This window comes from Gorilla gorilla, chromosome 1, assembly GCF_029281585.2.
Source record: "Gorilla gorilla gorilla isolate KB3781 chromosome 1, NHGRI_mGorGor1-v2.1_pri, whole genome shotgun sequence".
In the NCBI taxonomy this organism is placed as follows: domain Eukaryota; kingdom Metazoa; phylum Chordata; class Mammalia; order Primates; family Hominidae; genus Gorilla; species Gorilla gorilla.
In genome coordinates, this window is record NC_073224.2 from 143,123,445 (window position 1) to 143,146,068 (window position 22,624).

The 22,624-nt window shown below is 34.1% G+C and overlaps 1 protein-coding gene across 6 annotated transcripts in view; it reads right to left on the minus strand.

Moving 5' to 3' along the window:
• Nucleotides 1-22,624, minus strand: part of PTBP2 (polypyrimidine tract binding protein 2) — an 89,400-nt gene that overhangs the window by 17,578 nt on the left and 49,198 nt on the right. For all 6 annotated transcript variants that reach the window (XM_019034018.4, XM_019034134.4, XM_004026177.5 and 3 more), the window contains 3 exons: nt 17,186-17,350; nt 16,989-17,099; nt 9,671-9,866 (listed from right to left, as the gene is read on the minus strand). In XM_019034018.4, coding sequence (XP_018889563.2) covers nt 9,671-9,866; nt 16,989-17,099; nt 17,186-17,350 — 472 coding nt within the window. The remainder of the gene's footprint in view (nt 1-9,670; nt 9,867-16,988; nt 17,100-17,185; nt 17,351-22,624) is intronic.

Genomic DNA, 22,624 nt, shown 5'->3' on the forward strand with positions numbered 1-22,624 from the left:
TTTGTAATGGTCATTCAACACTTATATCTCCTTTCCTAACTTCATTCTTTTCTTGATCCGCCTATTCCCACACAACCACTAAACCCACTTTTGACCTTTATGGTGACCCCCTTTCTATTCTCCCTTGACTTGACTTTACCATAGGGTCAAGCTTAGGCTCAAGCTTAGGCTTGAGCCAACACTCTGCTCATTTGCTACTATTCCTTTAATGTTACACAATTCCAGACTTAAATAAATCCAGTCTTACATTCTGTCCATGCTTTCATCTGGGCTTGACAAATATTAGAGTGAAAACACACACACCCCACAAATGCTAATTCTAGAAATATTTTGTTATCCACTTTTAGCTGAATTACCAGTCCATTTTTGAGAGTTTCCCCAAATCTAGTAGAGTCTTAAGTCTACTTTCCTACTTTCAACTTGTTAAACAAGTGCCTTATAATTTTCACATCAGAATTCAATCAAATCTTTCAACCAACCTCAAAATCCTCACTTCTTTCATCTGTTGTTCTTTCTCCCTTGCTTCATAAAGACATATAATGGTGACAGGAAAGAATAATGACTGTAACACTGATGATTTCGGTTCTGCTTCCAGCTCTGCACCTACTTCTTCTTTTTTTTTTTTTTTGGTGGAGACGGGGTCTTAATATGTTGCCCAGGCTGGTCTCAAAATCTTGGCCTCAAGCAGTTCTTCTGCCTCAGCCTTCCCAAGTGCTGGGATTGCAGGTGTGAGCCACCATGCCCAGCCAATGCACCTACATTTCTGTGTGAACTTGATAAAAAATCTCTTCTGGTTCTAACAATGGTCCTAAAAAGCATCTCTATATTTAAATATTTAAATCCCAACATGTCCACCATACTCCTGATCTAATCCTTGCAATCAATTCTGGGACTTAAACTAGCCTTAGAAACAAGTACTAGTTAATAGGTAGCAAGCATTTATTACATACCAGGCACTGTGTAAAGTTATTTGCACATTAACACATTTAATCCTCACAACAGCCTTAAAAGAAAGGGATTATTATCATTATGTCCATTACAAACATGGAACCTGAGAGGACTCCAAACCCATGTTTTAAATCATTATACATACTGCCTCACTGCAAACATTCCCCCCACTGGGTCCTGCTTTACTTCTGATCTACCATCCTATTTCTTCTTCCTTTCTATGGCACACTTCCTCAAAGAGTACAGTGTATACTTTCTTATCACGTTTATATCCTTAATTCCTTGTAATTTGATTGATATACTCTTGTGAATAACAGTACGTAACTACTGTACTGAATGATCACTACTAATTTTAATCCTATTTATCTGATCCCTAGATTTCTTGTTTATCTTATCTATAACATAAATAGGCACTGCTTAAAGTTTAATTACAATGCTTTAATCCTCTTGCTTTCTTATACCTGGGAAATCTTAAACCAAAATTTTAAATATCACATGTCTGGCCTCTGAATTCACAACTCCACAGAACTCTTACCCAAGTCTTAGGCTGAATTTCCTACTGTCCGGTGGACTCCTCCACATGCTTCATTTTTCTCATAATCAATCACATCAATAAGATGCCAAGTCCTATTACTTTTACATATAATTTTCCCCATATTTGTTTCTTACTTTGCATTCTCATTTTACGTTCCTAGCTTAGATTTATAATTACATCTTAATTAGACTAATAGTCTCCCACCTGTTATTCCTAGTCTCCATTTTCACTTCTCCAACATACTCTGGAGCCACAGTCGGTTTCTTAAAACTAAATTGGTCATTTTTACCCAACTGCCTAAAAATAGTTGATGAATCCTTCACAGCACTGGTTCTTAACTCATCCCCCACTTTGATAACCTGAAAAAAGCCAAACATCTAAAACTTGGTACAAAATATCATCAAATGGTCGCAGACACTCTGATGCTCATCTTCCAGTCATAAAGGAGTTTAAGAATTCCCATATAAAATTCATATTCCCTGGGTAACACTGGTCTTTCTTGGGGGATAGCTTTCAAATATGTCTGCAGTAGATGAGTTTTTTGGTTTAATTTTATGGCTATTATTTGCTATAATTAGTCTTAATAAAATATAGAAAAGGATTTTGAAAAAATAAGATTGACATAAATTTTAACGTGTTGTTTGTCAAAAAGATAAAAATATAAGTTCAATTTATTATTTGCATGTTACATATCTACCCCTGTTTTGTACCCAATTTTAAATCAATGCATGAACAATACTCATTTTTGGTATTTTAATCAATAAGATAATCAGGCTAAATACTTAATGGACTTGGTAACAAAAAATATCTTAGTATGTAAAAAAAAAAAAAGTAAGCTAAAATGATGGGACTTAAATTTTGACTATATGTATATTACTATTCTTGATAACTATTCTACAGGGGAGAAGACGACAGGCTAAAATGTCAAGCTAATCTAATTTTATTCCACTATATATTAGTTAGGAGTACAGACTTTGGAACCAGACTACCTGGCTTTGAGTGCTAGGGCTCGGCCACTCAAAAGTTAAAGGAATCTGAGCAAACTGTTCTTTGTACCCTACTTTCCAAATCTATAAAATGGGATCGATAATGGTAACTACATTTAGATATGATGTATTAACTTACTTGTAAAGGGCTAAGAACAGTGCCTGACACAGAACACAAAAATGGTTAATATTAGTATTCATATTCATCAAACTTTTGGCTCCTAGGATTGAGACAATTTCATTCTAAGCTACAGTATTTTAAATGTTTGTGTCACAAAATAATTACATAAAAAACTCTAAGCAGGCTAGGCGCGGTGGCTCATGCCCGTAATCCCAGCACTTTGGGAGGCCGAGGCAGGAGGATCAGGAGGTCAGGAGATCAAGACCATCCTGGCTAACACAGTAAAACCCCGTCTCTACTAAAAAAATACGAAGAAATTAGCTGGGCCTGGTGGCGGGCACCTGTAGTCCCAGCTACTTGGGAGGCTGAGGCAGGAGAATGGCGTGAACCCAGGAGGCGGAGCCTGCAGTGAGCCGAGATTGCACCCCACTGCACTCCAGCCTGGGTGACAGAGACAGACTCTCAAAAAAAAAAACAAAACAACAACAACAACAACAACAACAAAAAACAAAAAAAACACAACTCCAAGCAACAGAGGTGGAATCTAAGTAACTAGTATTAAGTTAATAATTTTTGAGCTATTCCTAGGGTGGTAACTATTGCAAAGGGATCTATCTAAGCATTTTGATAGTGGAGCCAAACTTTATAGTGGATCCAATGGTGGCAGAAAACACAGCGAATCCCTTCTACCAATACCAATGATCCAAAAAGATTAGTTCTTAGAAACCAGTATATACGTATCTTCAAAACCCCTCTTCTCTGGGGTTTCGTTTTAGAAAAGTCTACTTAATGGCCTACATCACAATAATTAACTAAAAGTAGCCTTACTAAACCATGAAAATACCATGCCATATTTTTGTTCTTTCTAAGCTCTGGTTCAAGAAACCCAAAAACTTAGAAGCAGCATTCTTCTTTGTAGGATACTGAAACCCTGAACAGCCTAAATTTATTAAATTATATCTAAAAGACTACAATGAATCTTGTTTAAAAACACACACACACAAATGTAAAGAACACAGGCATCACCTACATATATTTTAAGAAAACATTTGGGTATTGCTCTATTACCTCACTACTGCAATACTAATTTGCAATCTGTCTAGCTTTGTAGTTTTTCCCTTCATCACTGTGTATGAAATGCAATAATGTATTTAAGAAAACCACATTTCACAAAAGATTTTTTTTAATTGTACGTATCATCCTATTCAAAAAGAGTAAACAGGCAGACTACACAAAAGTACACATACGACAAAAAACACCTGAGAGATGTATATCCTCTCAATGAATAAATAACACGCATACCTGGATGGTTTTTTTTTCACAATTATGTATACGAGAAAAATGATTTATAATCTATTGGTATTTACTGAGAAAATATGAATGTATCCTGGTCTTTGTTTTATGGGCATGAATTCCTTCTGAGAGAAAAATTTCTAAATTTTAATTAATTTTGTTTAGTCCTTTATCCACCCCACCCCCTTCCTTTTTTGGGCCATTGGTCAAGGCCAAATTAAATAATTACATACATCTGGGCTAAGGTCACCATTTCAAACCACTCTGGGCTACCAGAACCTGCAAACAACTGACAGTTTCAAAAGTTTAAAGCAGACAGTGGGAAGAATCTATAATGTACCTGTTCATAAGCTGGTTTAAGTACTTACCTGAAAACAAAAGCTGGGCACCAACTTAAAGTTAGCAAACAAATGCAAGAATTTAACTAATTGTCCTGCACAAATTGAATTACAAGGTTGATAATTCTAGTTGATGAAGGAAAATTCTACTTTATAAAGATTTTCAGCTAATTAATGTAGAGAAGGAATATGTGAATTAGGGGAGAAAAAGCAATATTTGCAACCCACTAGTGAAATTAATTAAGGCAGCAACCATTACTGGATACTAAAATCATTAGTAGAAAAAAAAGTAATGAAAGGATCAGAATGTCAACACCCAAATCCACAATCAGTCTTAAAGCATCATTAAAATCACTAAAAGTGGGGCAACCAGATATTAGATGTCTCCTACTGAGACACAATAGGAAGCACAAGAAACACTTCCAAAAAAAAAAAAAAAAAGGCTCTAAATCTTATCAAGCCTTTGGAACTAACTTTAAGTTTATATAAGAAACGCAGCAGATAGAGGAACAAGTTAACATGACACTCTAAAGAAACAGCCAGACTAGTCTAATCTGTGAAACTTTCTAAAAGGAAACATCACTTCATAAGTAAATGAACGTGAGATTGGGAGTAGAGAGAGGGAGAGGACTATTACAGACTGAAACAGACTAATGAGATATAACAACCAAATACTATGTGCGGCCCTCCATAGGACCTTGTTCTGAACAAATCAAACTTTAAAAGCATTTTCAAAATAATTGGGGAAATTTTAATGTAAGCTGGGTATTTGAGGACATTAAGAAATCATTGTCAATTTTGGTAAGTGTAATAATCATATTATGGTTTGGTAAGAAAATGTAATTATTTTAGAGATACTATGGTAATATTTGAGAAGACATGTCACAATGTCAAGGATTTGCTTTAGAACACAAAAGAAAAACTGAATAGATAAAACTAAGTGTCAGTGCTATTGAACCAAGATGACAGGTGTATGGGATTCATTATATTAGCATATAGCTGAAATCTCTAATAATAAATTAATAAATATTACCAAATGAATAACCCATACAAATGTAACAAAGAAAGAAAATCAAAGTAAGTTTTCCAGTTAATTTTAAGTATCACAAACATACAGAAAATTATAAATTCAGTTTAACAGCTAATTAAAATTGTGCTAGCAGAACTGCACCAAAATAGATTTAAATGACATTAAGTTACAAGCTTTTCTGTAGCAGTAATTCTCAACTCTTGCTACATAGTAAAACCATCTTGAGATCCTAAAAACATAGGAATGCCTGTGACCCACTCTTTAACTATTCTCAGCCTGGGGTAGAATCTGGTGACTTCAACGTGCAGCAAAATTTTGAGAAACAATGTTCTATAAGACCCACATGTTTACCTTCATGAATAAATATTCTATCTGTTCACAGTTATAACTATTTTAACGTCAATTCCTACAGAAAGTCTGCTTTGCCTTTCTTTTAAAAACTTTATGATGAGAATGCCTGTTATTCAATTTGAAATACAAGGAAAGCTCTAAAATAAATACTCTTTGTACACACTCTAATTTTTAGAATGTAGATAACATGATCATGAAAAATTACTTCCAGCAATTTTTCTAAAAGTGATCTACCCCTTAATAAATTAACTACACCTCTTAACATGATAAAATGATCCATTATAATGATGTCTCAATTTATAATCTGAAGGATTTTTGATCACCGTGTTCTTTGAAACAGAATATATGAATGACTAATAGTCGGCCACATTTGTGATTATGTATTTTAGATGTCAGATTTTAAACTCATTACAAAGCACTCAGTCTCCTTTCTTTGAACAAATTACATTTTCTGAGACACTGTGATACCTAGCATTAAAGGAAACAGAAAAGCCAGACATAAATGTTAGTCTTAAAAAATTACTGTGTAAAATAAATCAATTAAAATTTATAGTACTGATTCTAAAGTAATTAAATTCAGTCAAGTAGCTAGATCTAATATAAAAATCACACAAGGTAAAGTGAAGCCCCCCACAAATTTTAGCAAAAGAGTATCACCTTATATTTGTGTTCTTACAAAATTTTTGAAATAAATACTCTATCAATTATTTCATTTTGAACAAGTACTGTTACTGGAAGACTGAGCAGGAAGTTAATCCCACCAATATTAGTTTGCTGAAGTCATCTGATTAAATAATTAGAGGGAAAGATTCAGTTATTATTCTAAAAGGCATGACCTCACTCATGCAATATTGGATATCACCGTAAACAATGTTTAAAAAGCAAAAAGAAAAGTGGAAACTGAGATCAAAATATTCACCAAACGTATGAAGAAGAAAATTGTGTCTTCATGTCCTACAAATGAATACTTTGGGATTGAGATCAATTATTTAAAAAGATAGATTATTGAAAAATACTTTTCCAAAAACTGACCTAACATACATGAATAAAGCTGAAGGCTTGGCTCATCCAAAATATGCATATTAATATCCTTCCTATGCATTTTATAAGAATTACCGTACATCCTAACAGAAAGAATGCAGGCAAGCAATTTAGCGAATTGTGACTATCAAATAAACATTTAAAGATTGTAAACTAAATCTTAACAGAAATTAAAATAATAGACATTTGCCTATCAAATTAATCTTGTGAAATTAAAAAGTAGTATGCTGGCAGGGGAAAAAGTAGGACACCCAGCCTCATATATAATTACTGTTAGTTCAAGTTAATATCACCTTTAGATGAAGAAATTTGCAAATAAAGTAAAAAGGCTTTAACATTTTCTTTGACCCAATAATTCTAATTCTAGGAATCTAGTCTAAGAAAATAATTTGACAGGCAAAAAAGTACAAGGGTGTTTTAATAAAAAGTATGGAATAGCCTACTTGTCCACTTTCAAAGGTACGGCATACCCATGAACATGCTACGCAGGTATTAAAGCTATCTTTTAAAACAAATTCTAAGTAAAATGTCAATTACAATAAAAGATAATGCAAATCTGCAAATACAGAGCAATTTTAATTTTGTACAGAAACATGTATTTACATAAAAAATATGAAAATAAATGGTTATCTCTTGTGAATTATCAAAACCAGGGTCCATTATCTGATTTTTAAAACCTTTAACTCACCTACTTTTAACCTATTTTTGAGTATAGTTAAAAAGCCCAGTTATAACAAGATGCAAAAACATTAAAACAGATAAAAAAAAGAAGTCACTTAGGAAAGGCTAAACACTTTTTCCTTTTTCTTATGAGGCAGAGATGAAGAAACAAAAATGCGTTATACTAAAAAATTCAACACAGAAGTGGAAAAAGACACTAGACAATTTGTTGGCGAAGGGAGCAACTTAATTTACACGCCTTTAATGTAAAAATGTACAACGCTCAAAAAACAACCAAAAGCGGCCAGGCATGGTGGCTCACAACTGTAATCTCAGCACTTTGGGAGGCTGAGGCGGGCAGATCACCTGAGATCAGGAGTTCCAGACCAGCCTGGCCAACATGGTGAAATGTCATCTCTATGAAAAAAGACAAAAGTTAGCCAGGGGTGGTGGTACACGCCTGTAGTCCCAGATGCTCAGGAGGCTGAGGCAGGAGAATCGCTCGAACCCGGGAGGCGGAAGTTGCAGTGAGCCGAGACTGCGCCACCACACTCCGACACGGGCAACAGAGTGAGACTCCATCTCAAAGAGAAAAAAAATGACTTTATTATTGTTTTAAAAGTTTCAGCAAGGTCATAAGATCACAAGAAAAATGATGATAAATTCCCTAGAAGAATCCAGGTGACTTCTAATCAAGCCTCCCACCCAGGATCCAAGCACATCTAAGTATATCCAGATGGGCAAATACACACAGCTCAGTAGGGTTCAAAGAAGTGATTATTGTAGTCCATTGTTAATACTAGCTGGAGTTTCTTGCTATTTTATCTTTAGCTGGAGTTTCTTGGTATTTTATCTTTAAATTGTTTCTTTGATGAGTTGCATGTGAATTTTTCAACTTCTTAGAAACTATATGTAAAATCTTGATGAGACCATTTATTTTAATAAAGTAATGTATCTGCCAAGTGCCTAGCTGAATGAATATGACCTAGAAGCTACTCAATAAATTTTGATTCTTTCTAAAACAATGTCTATCAGTAAAGAGTTTAATAATCTATAGTAATAATTATAAGCAAAAACCATGTTTCACTCTTTCATTCTTGACTTTGCCTTTAAAAACTGCACACTGTGAAATATTCAATCTTATTAACTTGAATTACGAATTAAGCTAGACACACACAGAGGTAGAGATTCTGTCAGGAAAGAGTGTAAGTGACCTAAAGCATCTACTACAGTCATAATAAACACTATGACTTCTGCTAGATATACCAGAAAATTCGAATAAAGAGTCAGATTTGTTTGCAGTTGCCAGAATTAACAGGTAGTTAATTCTGATTAGTTACCAGAATCAAATACCAACTGCCTTAGAGTATCTCTCTCTACATATATACCACTTACAGATTTCATATTCACAAACTGATGGCATGACTGTTATATATTGGGAAGTAAATATTTCCAATAACTACTTAATTATACTGTTTTTTCTTTTTGAAATGACAGACATAAACTAAATTGTAAAAGCTAGTTTGTCAACTATCAATTTTGAGTTCCATATATATAAAAATCATGACTTAAAGATAATCTTACCAATACTAGAAATCAAGAAATACATCAAATAAAAGGAAACTCTAAAATTCCATCTTAACTTATAAATCACTTTGCACATTTTACTTACAAAGTAAGATTTTCCTTTATTTTTTTCTTCATCTTGATTCCACTCTATCAACTATAAGTTGCATATGTTTGCACTGTATTTTTATTAGGTGGCTCAAGTCCATTGTGGTACAAAGTAAAATATAAATGATTAAGACAAAATGCAAAGAAATAGCAAAATTAATTTTACAGAAAATTTATTCTAGTTTAAATAGTTTTTTTAAAAGGCCACTACGATATGCTTCAAAAAAAATCCCATATGCCTCCATCCATTATGTATGTTTTGTCTCTTAACATTTCACTGTTTCCATGCAATGCTAAATTAAAACAATCAGATCAGCACTGAAAAACACGCACAAGAACTTTAGGCCTAGACTCAGGCATAGTGACATCAAGTTTAAAGTGTAAATATGGCATTAAGAATTCAACAGTATTTCTTCATTAGAGCTTTTCTTCTTTTGTTCTGGGAGAGTGGCATGGAAGAGAAGCTGAAGGTATTAAAAGGAACAAAACTAACATATAATTTTAATTAGACTTATGAAGAACACTTTGGGTTTTTCTTAACAGTATTCATATGCCTTCTCACTTGAGAAAAAGAAAACTCACGAAACCTAACACAATTTGGTAAGGTTCAAAATGGGAGGACTCATTATACTTACTGGTACTTTTCCATTTGGCAAAATGGGAGAAAAGTGGTTAAGACAATAAAAATCATACCTAAGAGGGATGTCTCCTTGGCAAATGCTGCAGCAATAGCTGGGTCCAATGCAGGTTGTCCATCCCCAGATGGAAGATCAGGTCGAGTATAATCCCTACTTTTATCATTGTTGTATTTTACATTCAAATTCACAAGTTTGGAAAAATCAATCCTTAGGGTACAGCAGGCATTATAAATATTCTGACCATCTAGGGCCTGTAAAAGTGAATAAAGCATATCAGCAATCTTAAACAAAAAATAAAAATTAGTGAAAGTATAATTTTAGTAATAAAACTCAACAACAAAAACTCAAACTTAAAAGCTACCAGGAAAAGGATTCAAATTTCATATATCAAATTTTGCTGTTCCAGCTGTCCATGTATTACTTTCCCCCAAATATTATCTTCCTTAAATAGAAAATGCTACTTCAACCTAAAATACAACCAGCTAAGCATCCATGCTAATACTTTTAATTTTTAAAAATTGCAAATAGGTTAGTTTTAAAAAAACTAATAAGGGTCACAAACAGGAAGTCCTACCAAAGTAGTACCACACTACTCTGCTCAGTAAGGTTAATTTTATTATACATATATTTATTGCTGGATGGCAGTACTTATATGATTCAGTACAGTTTTATAAGGTAACTGCTATTTGATGCCACATTGTACAAAGTTGCTTCAAACCAAATTATCCTAACACATAATAGCAATTCCCATAAAATGAGGCAAAAAAGAAAAAAACTAGTATTTTCCTTAACCTGAAATGTTCACCCCCAATCAGATTATCTTGATGAAATTAGCAAATCCAATGTCATTCCCGAAAAGTTCTGAAACTGACGAGTGCCAGATCTAGGATTAATTAAAAGCCTAGACTCTTTTAGGTCATCTTAAGCAAGTTATCTGACCTCTCTGAATCTCAATTTCTTAATCGGGAAAACAGGAATGATGACAATGGCTGTCATGCTTCTTCACAGGGTTATTAAGAGGCGTAAATTAAAGACAACATATGTGAAAATACATCATGAATTATAAAGGACTATGTTACCGCTATGATTATCTTGTACTTTTTCTGCTCCTATATAATCACCATTCCTAGTTCAGCTGGATATAAGCTGGAAACAAACTAGAGAACAGGTGAACATACTGTTAACTTTTCATTAGAAGAATAAACATGTCGTGTTATGGAAAAAGTAAACCTCTACAGTTGCTTAAGTATATAAAGCTTTTAATTCAAATATTCTCACCTCTGGGAATATAAAACCTTTTCTCTTAATACACGAATTTTTTTATGGACTAATCTACCTAGCTAAAAACTAACACAGAAAATAATTCAACACAGATTCATCCACTTCAATACAGCACTGGTAAAAACTCAAAGAGAGTTCATACACATCAGGATTTGAATTACATTTGGGTTAGGCAAGGTACCTATCATCACATAAAAGTGGAAGCCATGTATCAATCAACTTTATCAGCCAGAATAACATAACTATTAATTGAATACCCTGGTGTAAAGGTGAACAAAGCACTGAAGATAGGTATTCATTTACTAACGTAGCATTCCTATAGGGAAAATGTGAGATAAGTAATAGAATTGATGTTTCTACACAATAGATAAATATCAAAAGATAAGTAGCAAAATTCACTCTTAGGTGACTACTTCAATGTTATCAAAGAGAAAATGATACCTTATGAGAAAAGAGCTGGGTTTGAGTCACAGTATCTAGGTTAATGCTGAAAGTGCTGATACAAAATTACTAAACATACACTAAGTTTTTTAGGAGTTGAATTCTTTCCCAGCAATACTGAGGTCCGACTGCCAAATTATCTAACAATGAATATGCCAATTATTAGAAAGCCCTCCAGGACCCTTTGAAATTTTCCCTCTGAACATTAAAAACAAAAACAAAAACTTTATGTAGGTGGAAGATGCACAAGTATACCTAAGGTACAAGAGCTAGAGAAATAAGCAAACAAGATGTAAATTAATCATCTGTTAGCAAAAGAGGAAAGAAATAGGAGCTGAGGGTGTATGAGAGCAAAAATCCAGGTATTTTAAATAGTTGGTTAAAGGAGGTGACCACAAATAAGAAAGGGAGTAAAATCAAATTTAAAAAATATATGCAAGCTCACTTCAAGCTCATATATTTGCAAAATCCCAAGAAATACCAGTAGCACACAAACCAGTCCTGTGGTTCAGCAATCAGGAATGTGGTGATCTTGTTGGAGCAAAGATTTCTGACATTAAAAGCTCAAGATAATTTGCAGAAAGACCTTCCAAATGTGCCTACTCACAGTGAAGGTTTAGACAGTAAGCAAAAACAATCAGAAAAAAAAGTTTTCATGTAAATTTAAAGTTTATGGCTAAAACATGGAAATCAAAACACAGGAAAGATATTAGGTACAGAAAGCATAATTAAAGCAGCACAATGAAACACTGCATATGGACTGAAAACATGAAAAGCCAAAATAAAACTATTTCCATTTTTCTCATTGTTTACTATTTATAACTTACTTTTTTGAAGAGATTGTTGGGGATCAGATTTAACACACACTGAGAGAAACCTTAACTTCCAAATTCTTTAAATATCTACTTTTTAATATTTGGCAAGTCATGAAAAATTATCAAAATCAACAACACAAAATTAAGCTTATAATACTAATGTAATACTTCAGACTAATTATTTACCAATATCAAATAACCCCACCCTGGTAGATTATGCAGGATTTTCCTAAAGCATCCTAAAACCACTGATTTAATCATAAATTCTCCATTAATATGAATGTAAAATATACAGACTGTAAATTAAGCAGATGTCAAGGAGAATCTTTGCCCAAGAAATTAGGAAAGGATAATTCCATTAGGTCTCTCAAAGAATCTGCATAAAGCAATGTGTACTCTGTGAGAAGGAAATGAATGACATAATCTTACTGCTGCAAATGTTTTATCTCATATTTATTTTTATTATCAGTTAGTGATGAAATGGAATCTCCTGGAAGAAATAAAGAATAAGAAACAACTCACTTAATATGTTAAAATAAAATGATCATATAAACAGAACTTCCAGAAGACACAATATACTGTCCAGTGTCAACTAAAGATATTCCTAATAAAGACATGTTTCTGAAAAGATGTTTCTAATAACAAAAACCAAAAAGAACCATTTCCTACTTATGTGTGTTATAACGTAAGGACTATGTAAAAACAATTTTTAAATCCCAGGTGAAAAGGAGATTACATTATATGTCTTATTATACTATTAAAAAGATTGATATTTTTATGCATCAAGTAATTATATTCCTCAACATTATAAAAGCTGAATTAGAAAGCCAAGAGAAGACGCATCTTTGCCTAATACACTACTTTCCAATAAATAAACAAGATTTTCTGAAAGGTATTAAGGTGTTTTCTTTAATCAATATGAAGATCGCATAAAATACTTTTTATTGATAATTAAGATTGTTACTATGACTTCTGATTTTCACCCTGAATGTCAATGTTTAATAAATACAGCAGAAAGCAAAGCAGACATGGTACTCAGAACTTACAGTGCGACAGAAAATATACACATTTAACAAATTATAAATTTTATGTGTGATACTGAGAACTAAGAAAGGAAGGGATCTAATCTAGTTGAAATGTTACAGAAGACTTATCTCAGGAAGAGGCTTCTAAACTGATACTTGAAAGACAAAGAGAAGCAGAAGTTGGGCATAAAGAGATGAATAGAAAAAATAGTATTAGCAAATGGAACAGCAATCTGTAAGATCGAGACATCAGAGAAAATACAGTATATGCAAGCTATTTAAAGAAGTCCAATATAGCTAAAAAAGGCATGAGAGGAGAATGGAGAGGCAAGCTGAGGACTGACTTAGAGTCTTATAAGCCATGATAAGGACTGTGGACTTTATTGCAAGGACAAAAAAGTCACTAAAGGGTATTGTGATTAGAAGAAATATGACTTGACGTTGAGATGATTCTTAGTACTCTGTGGAAAAATAATGGAGGTAGGGGAAGATGTCAAAATGGTGAGTTCAGTCAGAAGGCCAAGGAAGTGGAGATATGAAAGAGAATTATTACTACATCAATGCTACTTAAATTATGATTGACGGTCCAGAAGCCCAGGCTACTCTGCATGAATATAAGAAGTCTGTGTCAAAATTTATGCCAATATTGACATTAAGCATACTGTTGCTAGAAGTATGCTGATTTCAGTTGGACACACACTACTACCTTGAGAGACCAGCATCTTGAATAACACTCGCTTAGACTGCAGTGGTAGCAAGAGTTGGAGAAAAAAGGCCAGATTCAACAAAAATTTAGGAGGTATAATCAATAATATCTGATGACAGGTTGGAAGGAAGGGGAAAAATACCATGTTTACTGGCTTGTTAATGAGACTGAAGTTGGTATCTTGCACTTTACTAACACAGCGGACACCAAAAACAGGAGCTAGATTGAACACACTAAGTTTGAAGATATTCATTAGTCCACCAGGTTCTTAGTGTGGGTCTCTTAGGAGAGGTCTGAGCTAGAAAATGTGACGTGAACTCTGTCTGAATCACAGAGGTTTAATGGAGCTGTGACAGCAGGTGAGGCCTCCCAGGTAGAAGGGGAGTTACAAGACAAGGAAGAAATAGAGAGGTAGGATAAATCCAGGTGAGAAGTATCAGAGACCAGGAAGAAAGAGAATTTTAAGACAATGGTGCACAGTGCCAAATATTATCTAGGTATTAAGTAAGACAAGGACTAAATCATATCACTAGCATTTAGCTACTCTACTAATCACTGGTGACGCTGAGGAAGAGCAATTTGGGTCAACAGTGCTAAAACCAAATAATAGTAAGTAGAGAAATGAGGAGATAATAAACAACAAAGATAGCCTGTTTAAGAAGTCTGGTTATGAGTGAAAAGGGAGAAGGGAGGCAGGGTGATAGAAAGTATGTAGAGTTATAGATGGATGGATTGAAAGTTGAAGGTAAATTCATTTAAAATGAAAGAAGCTGAGAATGCTTGAAACTGGTGAAAAGTGGCCAATATAGAGAGAAATAAATGAGAAAGGGGACGACAGATAGTGCAGTCTCTTGAGAGGCAGAAGACGATAGGCTTTGGTGTTTATTGGTCTTAGATAACTAAACATCTATGCCTTTTATTAAAAGAGAAAGACAAGTGTGAGTATTAGCAGATTTTGCAAGAAAAGCTGATGAAGCTTCCATGTGATTTTCCTCTTCAAGCAAGTGAGAGTGAGGAGACATATGGTAGAAGGGAAAATTTCTATCTGACGTAGGCATTGTGAAAAACAGAAAAACTGTTGACTGAAGAAATGGGAAGAGATTTTTAAAGTAGAGTAGAGGGCTTATTTGTAGTTGATGTTGATGGATTTAAACCGGTACCAATTGTCAGATTATGTAATATTATGTGATATTCTCTAAGTAGAGCCCAGATGCAGGCATGTAAAATGAACATTACTGTAGTTATCAAAAATGCAAATTTTACCAAAGGGTCTAGATTACAAGGTAATGGGGCAAAGCAAGTTTAGGAAACAAATTTCTTTTTGCTTCTGTAATAAGTGAAGTGTGAGTTCTGATACCAGAATAAGTACTTAGTAAAACAATTATCTACTCTCTTAGAATTATAACTTTAGATATTTGTCAAGAAGACCTGAGTGCATACCTGTGCACAAACATCAATATCATAGTTGGATGCTTAGTATCTGTTCACAGAAGATTAAACAAAAATTTCAAACAGTTGACACAACTGAGGTACTTTTACGAGATTTAACGTAACTATGTATTACTTCAGACAAGATACACATATAAACAATTTTCCCCATACGAATTATAGCTCAAACACAGTATAATTCCCACTCAAATTTCATTTAATTGGTCCTCTAACAAATACTTTTCTTTGGGGTCAGAAGAGCAAGGAAAATATTCCACACCAAGAAAAATGTAGACTATATTTAAATGTTTGAAGTTGTGAAAAATGTCACAGAAACCATGACTTCTAGATTGTCTCCTATTCATAAAACCTCATACCACATTGATTTTGGTAGCCAGGGCATGTGAAAGGAGGATAATCACTTTTTGGAAAAAAAAAAAAAAGAATTCTAATTGTTAACCTATGCCTGAAGCGGAAAGCTCAGTAAGATTAGATTATACCCGAGAACCAGTGAGAAGCAGCATACTGGAGAGAAAAGCTAAGACTGAAAAAATGTCTACCTTATAGGTGGTGTTCACTGTAAGTAATTCACCTCTTTAAATCTTAGCATCCTCTTGTAACGCAGGGGAAAACCCTGTTTTGTTGACAATATAGAGTAGTGGTCAGAAAAAATGAGACTACGGCACTTGGTAAATTATTACAATTATGCTATTATTACTTGTATAGCCTTTCTGCTACCTACAACTAATTTTGCTCCCAAAATGAGGTTGTGTGGATGGAAATGCAATGAAACAATTGTAAAAAATGGTCTGGGTTCCACAGAAGTAATCTTGATCTGGAGGAAGCATTTAAGTATTAGAGACAATAATTAATCTGAAAGTAAAAGAATGAATGAAAGGAAGAAAACCAGTTAAGACAAATGTAAGCTTATTAAATGGTTTCATAATAATGGCTTAATAATGAATTTTTAATGGCTTAATAATGGAATAGTAATAATAATAAGATACTATGGCACAAAAAGTTAAAGAGACAGAGCAAAAGTAGATTTCAGATATACAAACAGAAGATTAAGGTACTTGGAAGCAAAGATGTGGTATGCAGTTTTCAGTGGCAGCCTTGACGGGAAATTTTACATCTCTCAATGACCTTACATCCTCCATATGTAACAATGACAAAAAAGATAAATGATATGAATAAAAAGTGACTAGAAACCTATTCATAAAACCTTTAAAAAAAAAGACATTAAAGAGAATATATAGTTTTAAATAAACTGAGAGCCTATCATAGCATTTGAGCCACATCTGTATATTTCAGCCAAACTCTTTTGAAAATTAATTACTTTGAAATTCCCAACAAAAGCCACTTCAAATCTTCTGCTGGTGCACATTCACAATACAGTCCTGCTTTTTTCTTAAGAGTACAAACTTTTGTCCTTAAATTAAAAAAAAAAAAAAAGTAAAATAATAGAAACCCACATTATGGTTAACTACAACTATGATTTTCCTAAAAATAAATATTTCTCTTTTATGATAAATATTAAGGTTTCTTAATATTAATGCCATCAATTTCTACTATCTGTAATGCTACAAGATATCATTAAGTATACATACATATATATATATTTTTCTATATATACACTTCAATAAAAAAAATCACCATCTCAAAAGAAAGACTTACTAGTTTTGCTTGTTGAGCATTTACTGGATCACCATACTGGAGCAAAGCTTGAAACTGGTTATTTTTTGTAAATGTGATTATCTTCAATACAGCACCAAACTTAGAAAATATCTGTTAAAACATTAAAATCAAAACATTACTTATTTACTATATTATTATTTCTCTAATTTATAGGTAATTATGCAGATTAAACTTACTTGGTGAAGAACATCAAGTGTTACAGGGTAGTACATGTTGTCAATAATTATTCTAAGTACTGGACTCTGGGCTGGAGTCACTGCACTCTCGCTAACTGTGGTGCCACTAAGAGGAGTATTTGCTGTCTGGACAGCTGTCACAGCTTGAAGAACTGCTTGAGCACGCTGGAAATTAAGATTATGTAGTTTAGAAACATACCCATTATTGTCACATACTTTGCTACCTGTTACACTACTAGTTCACTTTGTTCCTAGAACTTACACAGATTAAACAAAATTAAATGGCCACTCAACAAATATTTTTAAGCACCTGCCATGAGCCAGGTACTACCTGTTTAATAAATCAAATATTCTACTAGTATTTCAGTCAAAAAAATTATCCAGGCTTTGGGATCAATGTTGAACAAGCAAAGGTATGATATGTAATTTATTCTCAAAAGAACAAGATGTAGTTTTATAGACACATGTACCATCAGAAAATGTTTTAAACAGAAATTTAGAGAACAATAAAACTTTAACATTAATCACTCCATAAAACAGGTACATTGTAAATCTCAACAAGGGGGTTACTGAATTATCCAAAAGAACTCCCATAAAGCTTATTATTTCTAATACAATCTTAAAATAGGAACATTCAGAAAATACATTTTTCATACTACACTTAACTTCTGACACCAAAATTTTTGGAAAAGAAACTTGATGTGTAGTCTAGTCCAAAACCACAAAATTCTCAGGTAAACTTCAAGATATAATATGAAGAATATTTCCCATACATTTTATGGTATCAAATACACCATCAATTATAAAATGCACTATTGTTTTATGTATGACTAATAAGATGTTGCCAACTGAACTATGGAAGATAGACTATTGTAGGACACATCAAATTTCTGAGATTCTAAAATGCGAAAAAATATACCCATAAAATTGAATAAACACAGTATTTGTAGGAAATCTGTCAATCAAATATTATGTTAAATGCTCCAAAAGACTGCCTTTATTACTATTATCCCTTTCCTGTTATTATTATGACAGTCTATGATAAGGAAATAATTTCTTTCCACCTTATCTGTGGTCAAAAAACATACAAAGGCAAATAGTTCTAAAATATAACAATGACAAATACCACAAATACCTATACATAGGTTTATAGTTTGAAAAATCTATATTAACAGGTTAATGAAAGAGAATACAAAAGAATTAGGACACTCAGGAGAATAAACAAGAAAAGTCATTTTACTAAAATATTATATAACCACAGATCACATAGCTTGAGAGTCCAGATACATATCTAAACAATCATTTAAATGCTACTTAATTTTATCTATAAATTTATGTATTAGCCAAAATGACTTACTAATTAAAACTCAACATTTTGAAATGTGATAATTTTAGTAGACATCTTGATACTATTATTGAAAAAATAATTGTAAATTGGTAAAATTAGATTTATAGAGCTGTATCTATTCAAATGTTTAAATATATTTAAATATTTTAAGTAGCGCATTGCAATATTATCTTCTTCATTAGTGAACATGTTCTTACTGTATTTATCTATAGTAACAAGCATAGACTACGACAACTTAGAAAAACACTAACATCTGCTGCTTCAAATCATAAAATGTTTTCTAAAATAGGAATCCATGATCATGGTATAAAAGTGGTATTAAAGATTAAAAATTCCCCTGCAACTCTGTCACCCAGTCTATTTTCCCCTACCAACCCCTCGCAGTATTATCTTCCGTATCCTTCCAGAGATACTAGCTACATCTACAAGCATATATATATAAATATTATACTTATTCCGTATTTTTTTCCAATACTATTCATATTTTTATTCAATAGTATTCATACTTTTATTTAATACTACTCATTGTTCTCTATCTTCCTTTTATGGCTTAACAATCATGTTCTCTCACATCAGTAACAAATTACTTCATACATTTCTTTATGATTTCATGTTTTTAATGACTTCATATATTTTTTCTTATAATTCATGGAGCAGCGTTGGCTTGCAAACCTAGATTTTAATAAAACTTATCAAAATATTACACACACACACAAAAGGACACAAAACCTAAGTATAAAGCTCCATAAAATACCACAAATTGGACATCTCTGTGAAATAATTACCCAGATAAAAAACAGCATATTATCAACATTCTAGAAGCCATACTCACGCTTCCTCCAAGTTACATAAATGGAATCATATCAGATGTATTCTACTTTGGTTTGGCTTCTTCCAATAATTATGATGTACACTACCCATGTTTTGCAGGCAGCAGTAGCTTGTTCATTTTTATTACTATACAATATTCCACTAAATGAATACACCACAACATATTCTGCTGCTGTTGTACATTTGGATGATTTATAGTTTTTTGGGCTATTACATACAGTGTTCCATGAACTTTCTTGTACATATCTTTTAACATACCTATGTACATGTTCTCAGGTATGTTAACTAGGAGCGAGTTTACTACATCAAAGAATAGGTATATGCTCAACTTTAGTAGATATTTCGAGTTTTCAAAAATGGTTGTCACCAGTATTTTATTACCTATCCTTTTAATTTTAGCCACTCTGGTTATGTGCATAGCAATATCTCATTCGGAGTTAACACTCTCAATCCAAACCTAATCTACTCTTTGCTTATCAGGGGATAACTTTTAGGAGAAGAAATAGCTAAAGGGAGACCTCAAGATATTTAACACTGGCCATGTGAAGTGTGAGGTGGAGGAAGGGTGGTGCAAAAGGCAGGCCAACCCACAATATTCCATGCATGAGAGCAGTGACATAATGGCAGCAAACGACTGACATCAAGAGAAAACATGCCAGGTTACAGGATGCACCATTACTTTTGGGACAGAAGCATAAGCAAATAGGGTGGGAGTAATCATAAGACAAGACAAAAAGTAGTAAGCTCAGAAAGGGCCTTTAGCCTGAGCATGAACAGGACCTACTGCATGGGAGTAACTTAGATATGTGCATTTGAGAAAGATACGTACTGGCTGTACTAGCGAGAAAAAAATTCCAGAAGGGAAAAGAAAAAGAAAGTAGTTTATAAAGAGAACTGTCGTAGTAATATAGCCAACAGGTGAGTGTGTTTGAGCAATACAAGTAGCAGGAAAGATGGAGAAAACCAGGCAGATAATTAAAAAGTGTGAACTAATAGGACCTGGTGATTTCATGAAGGGATGTGGAAGAATTCATGGTTAATGCATACTCATTTGCATGTCTTCTATTATGAAACTCTATTAAAATGCCTAGAAGTGAATGAATATAAAATAAACAAACACTGAAGGGAGGGAAGGTTATCATTAGCTGAGAATAATTTTATCAAATTCCTGGAACACAGAAAATGAATGGAACCAAATGGACTGGAGACACAGTGAACACACAGCAAACAGGTGTTATACTGGTAGCAGCCACAGGAACCAAATCAGAAATTGGCAGGTTCACAGGAGGAGGGAGTGGGTGAAAAACGGACGAACAGAAAGTCTAGCTCATTAACAAAAGAGCTAAATTTCTCTTCTCCCTCCTGCGACCAACTTGTACCCTCACCATTAAAAGAAGAAAACAACAACAAATCTCCCTTAAAGGAACCAGAATTTCTTCCTTTTTTTTTTTAAGAGACTGTGTCTCACTTTGTTGCTGAGGCTGGAGTGCACTGGTGTGACCAGTTCACTGCTGCCCTGAATTTACCTAAGCTTCTCAAAGTGCTGGGATTACAGGCATGAGCCAAAGTGCCCCACTGGTACCAGAAATTCTTTTTTTTTTTTTTTTTTTTTGAGACAGAGTCTCGCTCTGTCGCCCAGGCTGGAATGCAGCAGCGCGATCTCGGCTCACTGCAAGCTCTGCCTCCCGGGTCTGCACCATTCTCCTGCCTCAGCCTTCCGAGTAGCTGGGACTACAGGCGCCCACCACCACGCCCAGCTAATTTTCGTATTTTTAGTAGAGACGGGGTTTCACCATGGTCTCGATCTCCTGACCTCATGATCCGCCCACCTCAGCCTCCCAAAGTGCTGGGATTACAAGTGTGAGCCACCACGCCCAGCATGGTACCAGAAATTCTAAAGGGAGTTTTGTTGACCCAGAATAAACAGCCTCTTTGGTATCTGGGGGGAATGGGGGTAACAGCTTAGTAGACACTCTTCATTACTTTATCCTAGAGGAAAGCATACAACTTTAACAAAATCCAATTGTCCATTCTGAAACACGAAAAGACAACAAAGGGGGGATGAAGAGAATGAGAACAAGATAAACATAAATGCTAACACTGAAAAAATAACTCAGCATATAGTGATGTATTTTTTAAATACTGTAACTAGTATCCTCAAAGTACTGTTGTCTTAAGGCATAACCAACTACAAAAAAAAGGTGACCAAAGGAGACTGAAGGGCTTTAGAAAATGAAAAATAAAATTATAAAAGCATTTTTTTCAACAGAAGGAACTTTGCATTGATTATTCCTTCTGTCTGGAATAAGTGGCTTATTCCCTAACCACTTTGAAGTTCATTATTCAAATATCCCCTCAATGGGGCTTCCACTAGTCATCCTAAGTGCCCCTCCTCCACATCCATCCATGGGTAGGCCTCAGCTTTATTCTTTTTTTTTTTTTTTTTTTGAGCCAGAGTCTCGCTCTGTCACCCAGGCTGGAGTGCAGTGACGCATCTGGGATCACCGCAAGCTCCACCCCCCGGGTTCAAGCAATTCTCTCTTGCCTCAGCCTCCGAGTACCTGGGATTACAGGCACCTGGCACCATGCCTGGCTAATTTTTTTTTTTTTTTTTTTTTGCATTTTTAGTAGACTCAGGGTTTCACCATGTTGGTCAGGCAGGTCTTGAACTCCTGACCTCAGGTAATCCGCCCGTCTCAGCCTCCCAAAGTGCTGGGATTACCAGTATAAGCCACCAAGCCCAGCCCCCAGCTTTATTCTTTACATGTTCCTTTCGTTTAATCTTTTAAAATGAGAATGTACTTGGAAATTACTTAAATAATAACGAACTAGAAATGGGATATTAAATGTCATTTTAAGAGGACACTGTGTGTGCTAAGTGAATAAGTCAAACAAAGAAAGACAAATACCACATTATCTCACTTACATATGTAATCTAAAAAAGCTGAACTCACATTAGTAGAGAGCAGAAAAATAGTCACCAGAGGCTGGGGGAGGGAGGAGTGAACAGGGAAAGGGGTGATGATGGTCAAAGTACAAAGTTTCAGCCAGGAAGAATAGGTTCTGGTGATCTACCGCACAGCATGGCAACTACTGTAATGCATAATATTGTATTGTGACATTGTAAAATAGACATTTGGTCCTCAACCCCATTTCCTGGCATACAACTCTAAATTCCTAATAAATCTCCAAAATGATATATTTTGTATGCTAATGAGTTGACTGATGGCTGGCAGCCCCACTTTAAGATGCGGACTGGT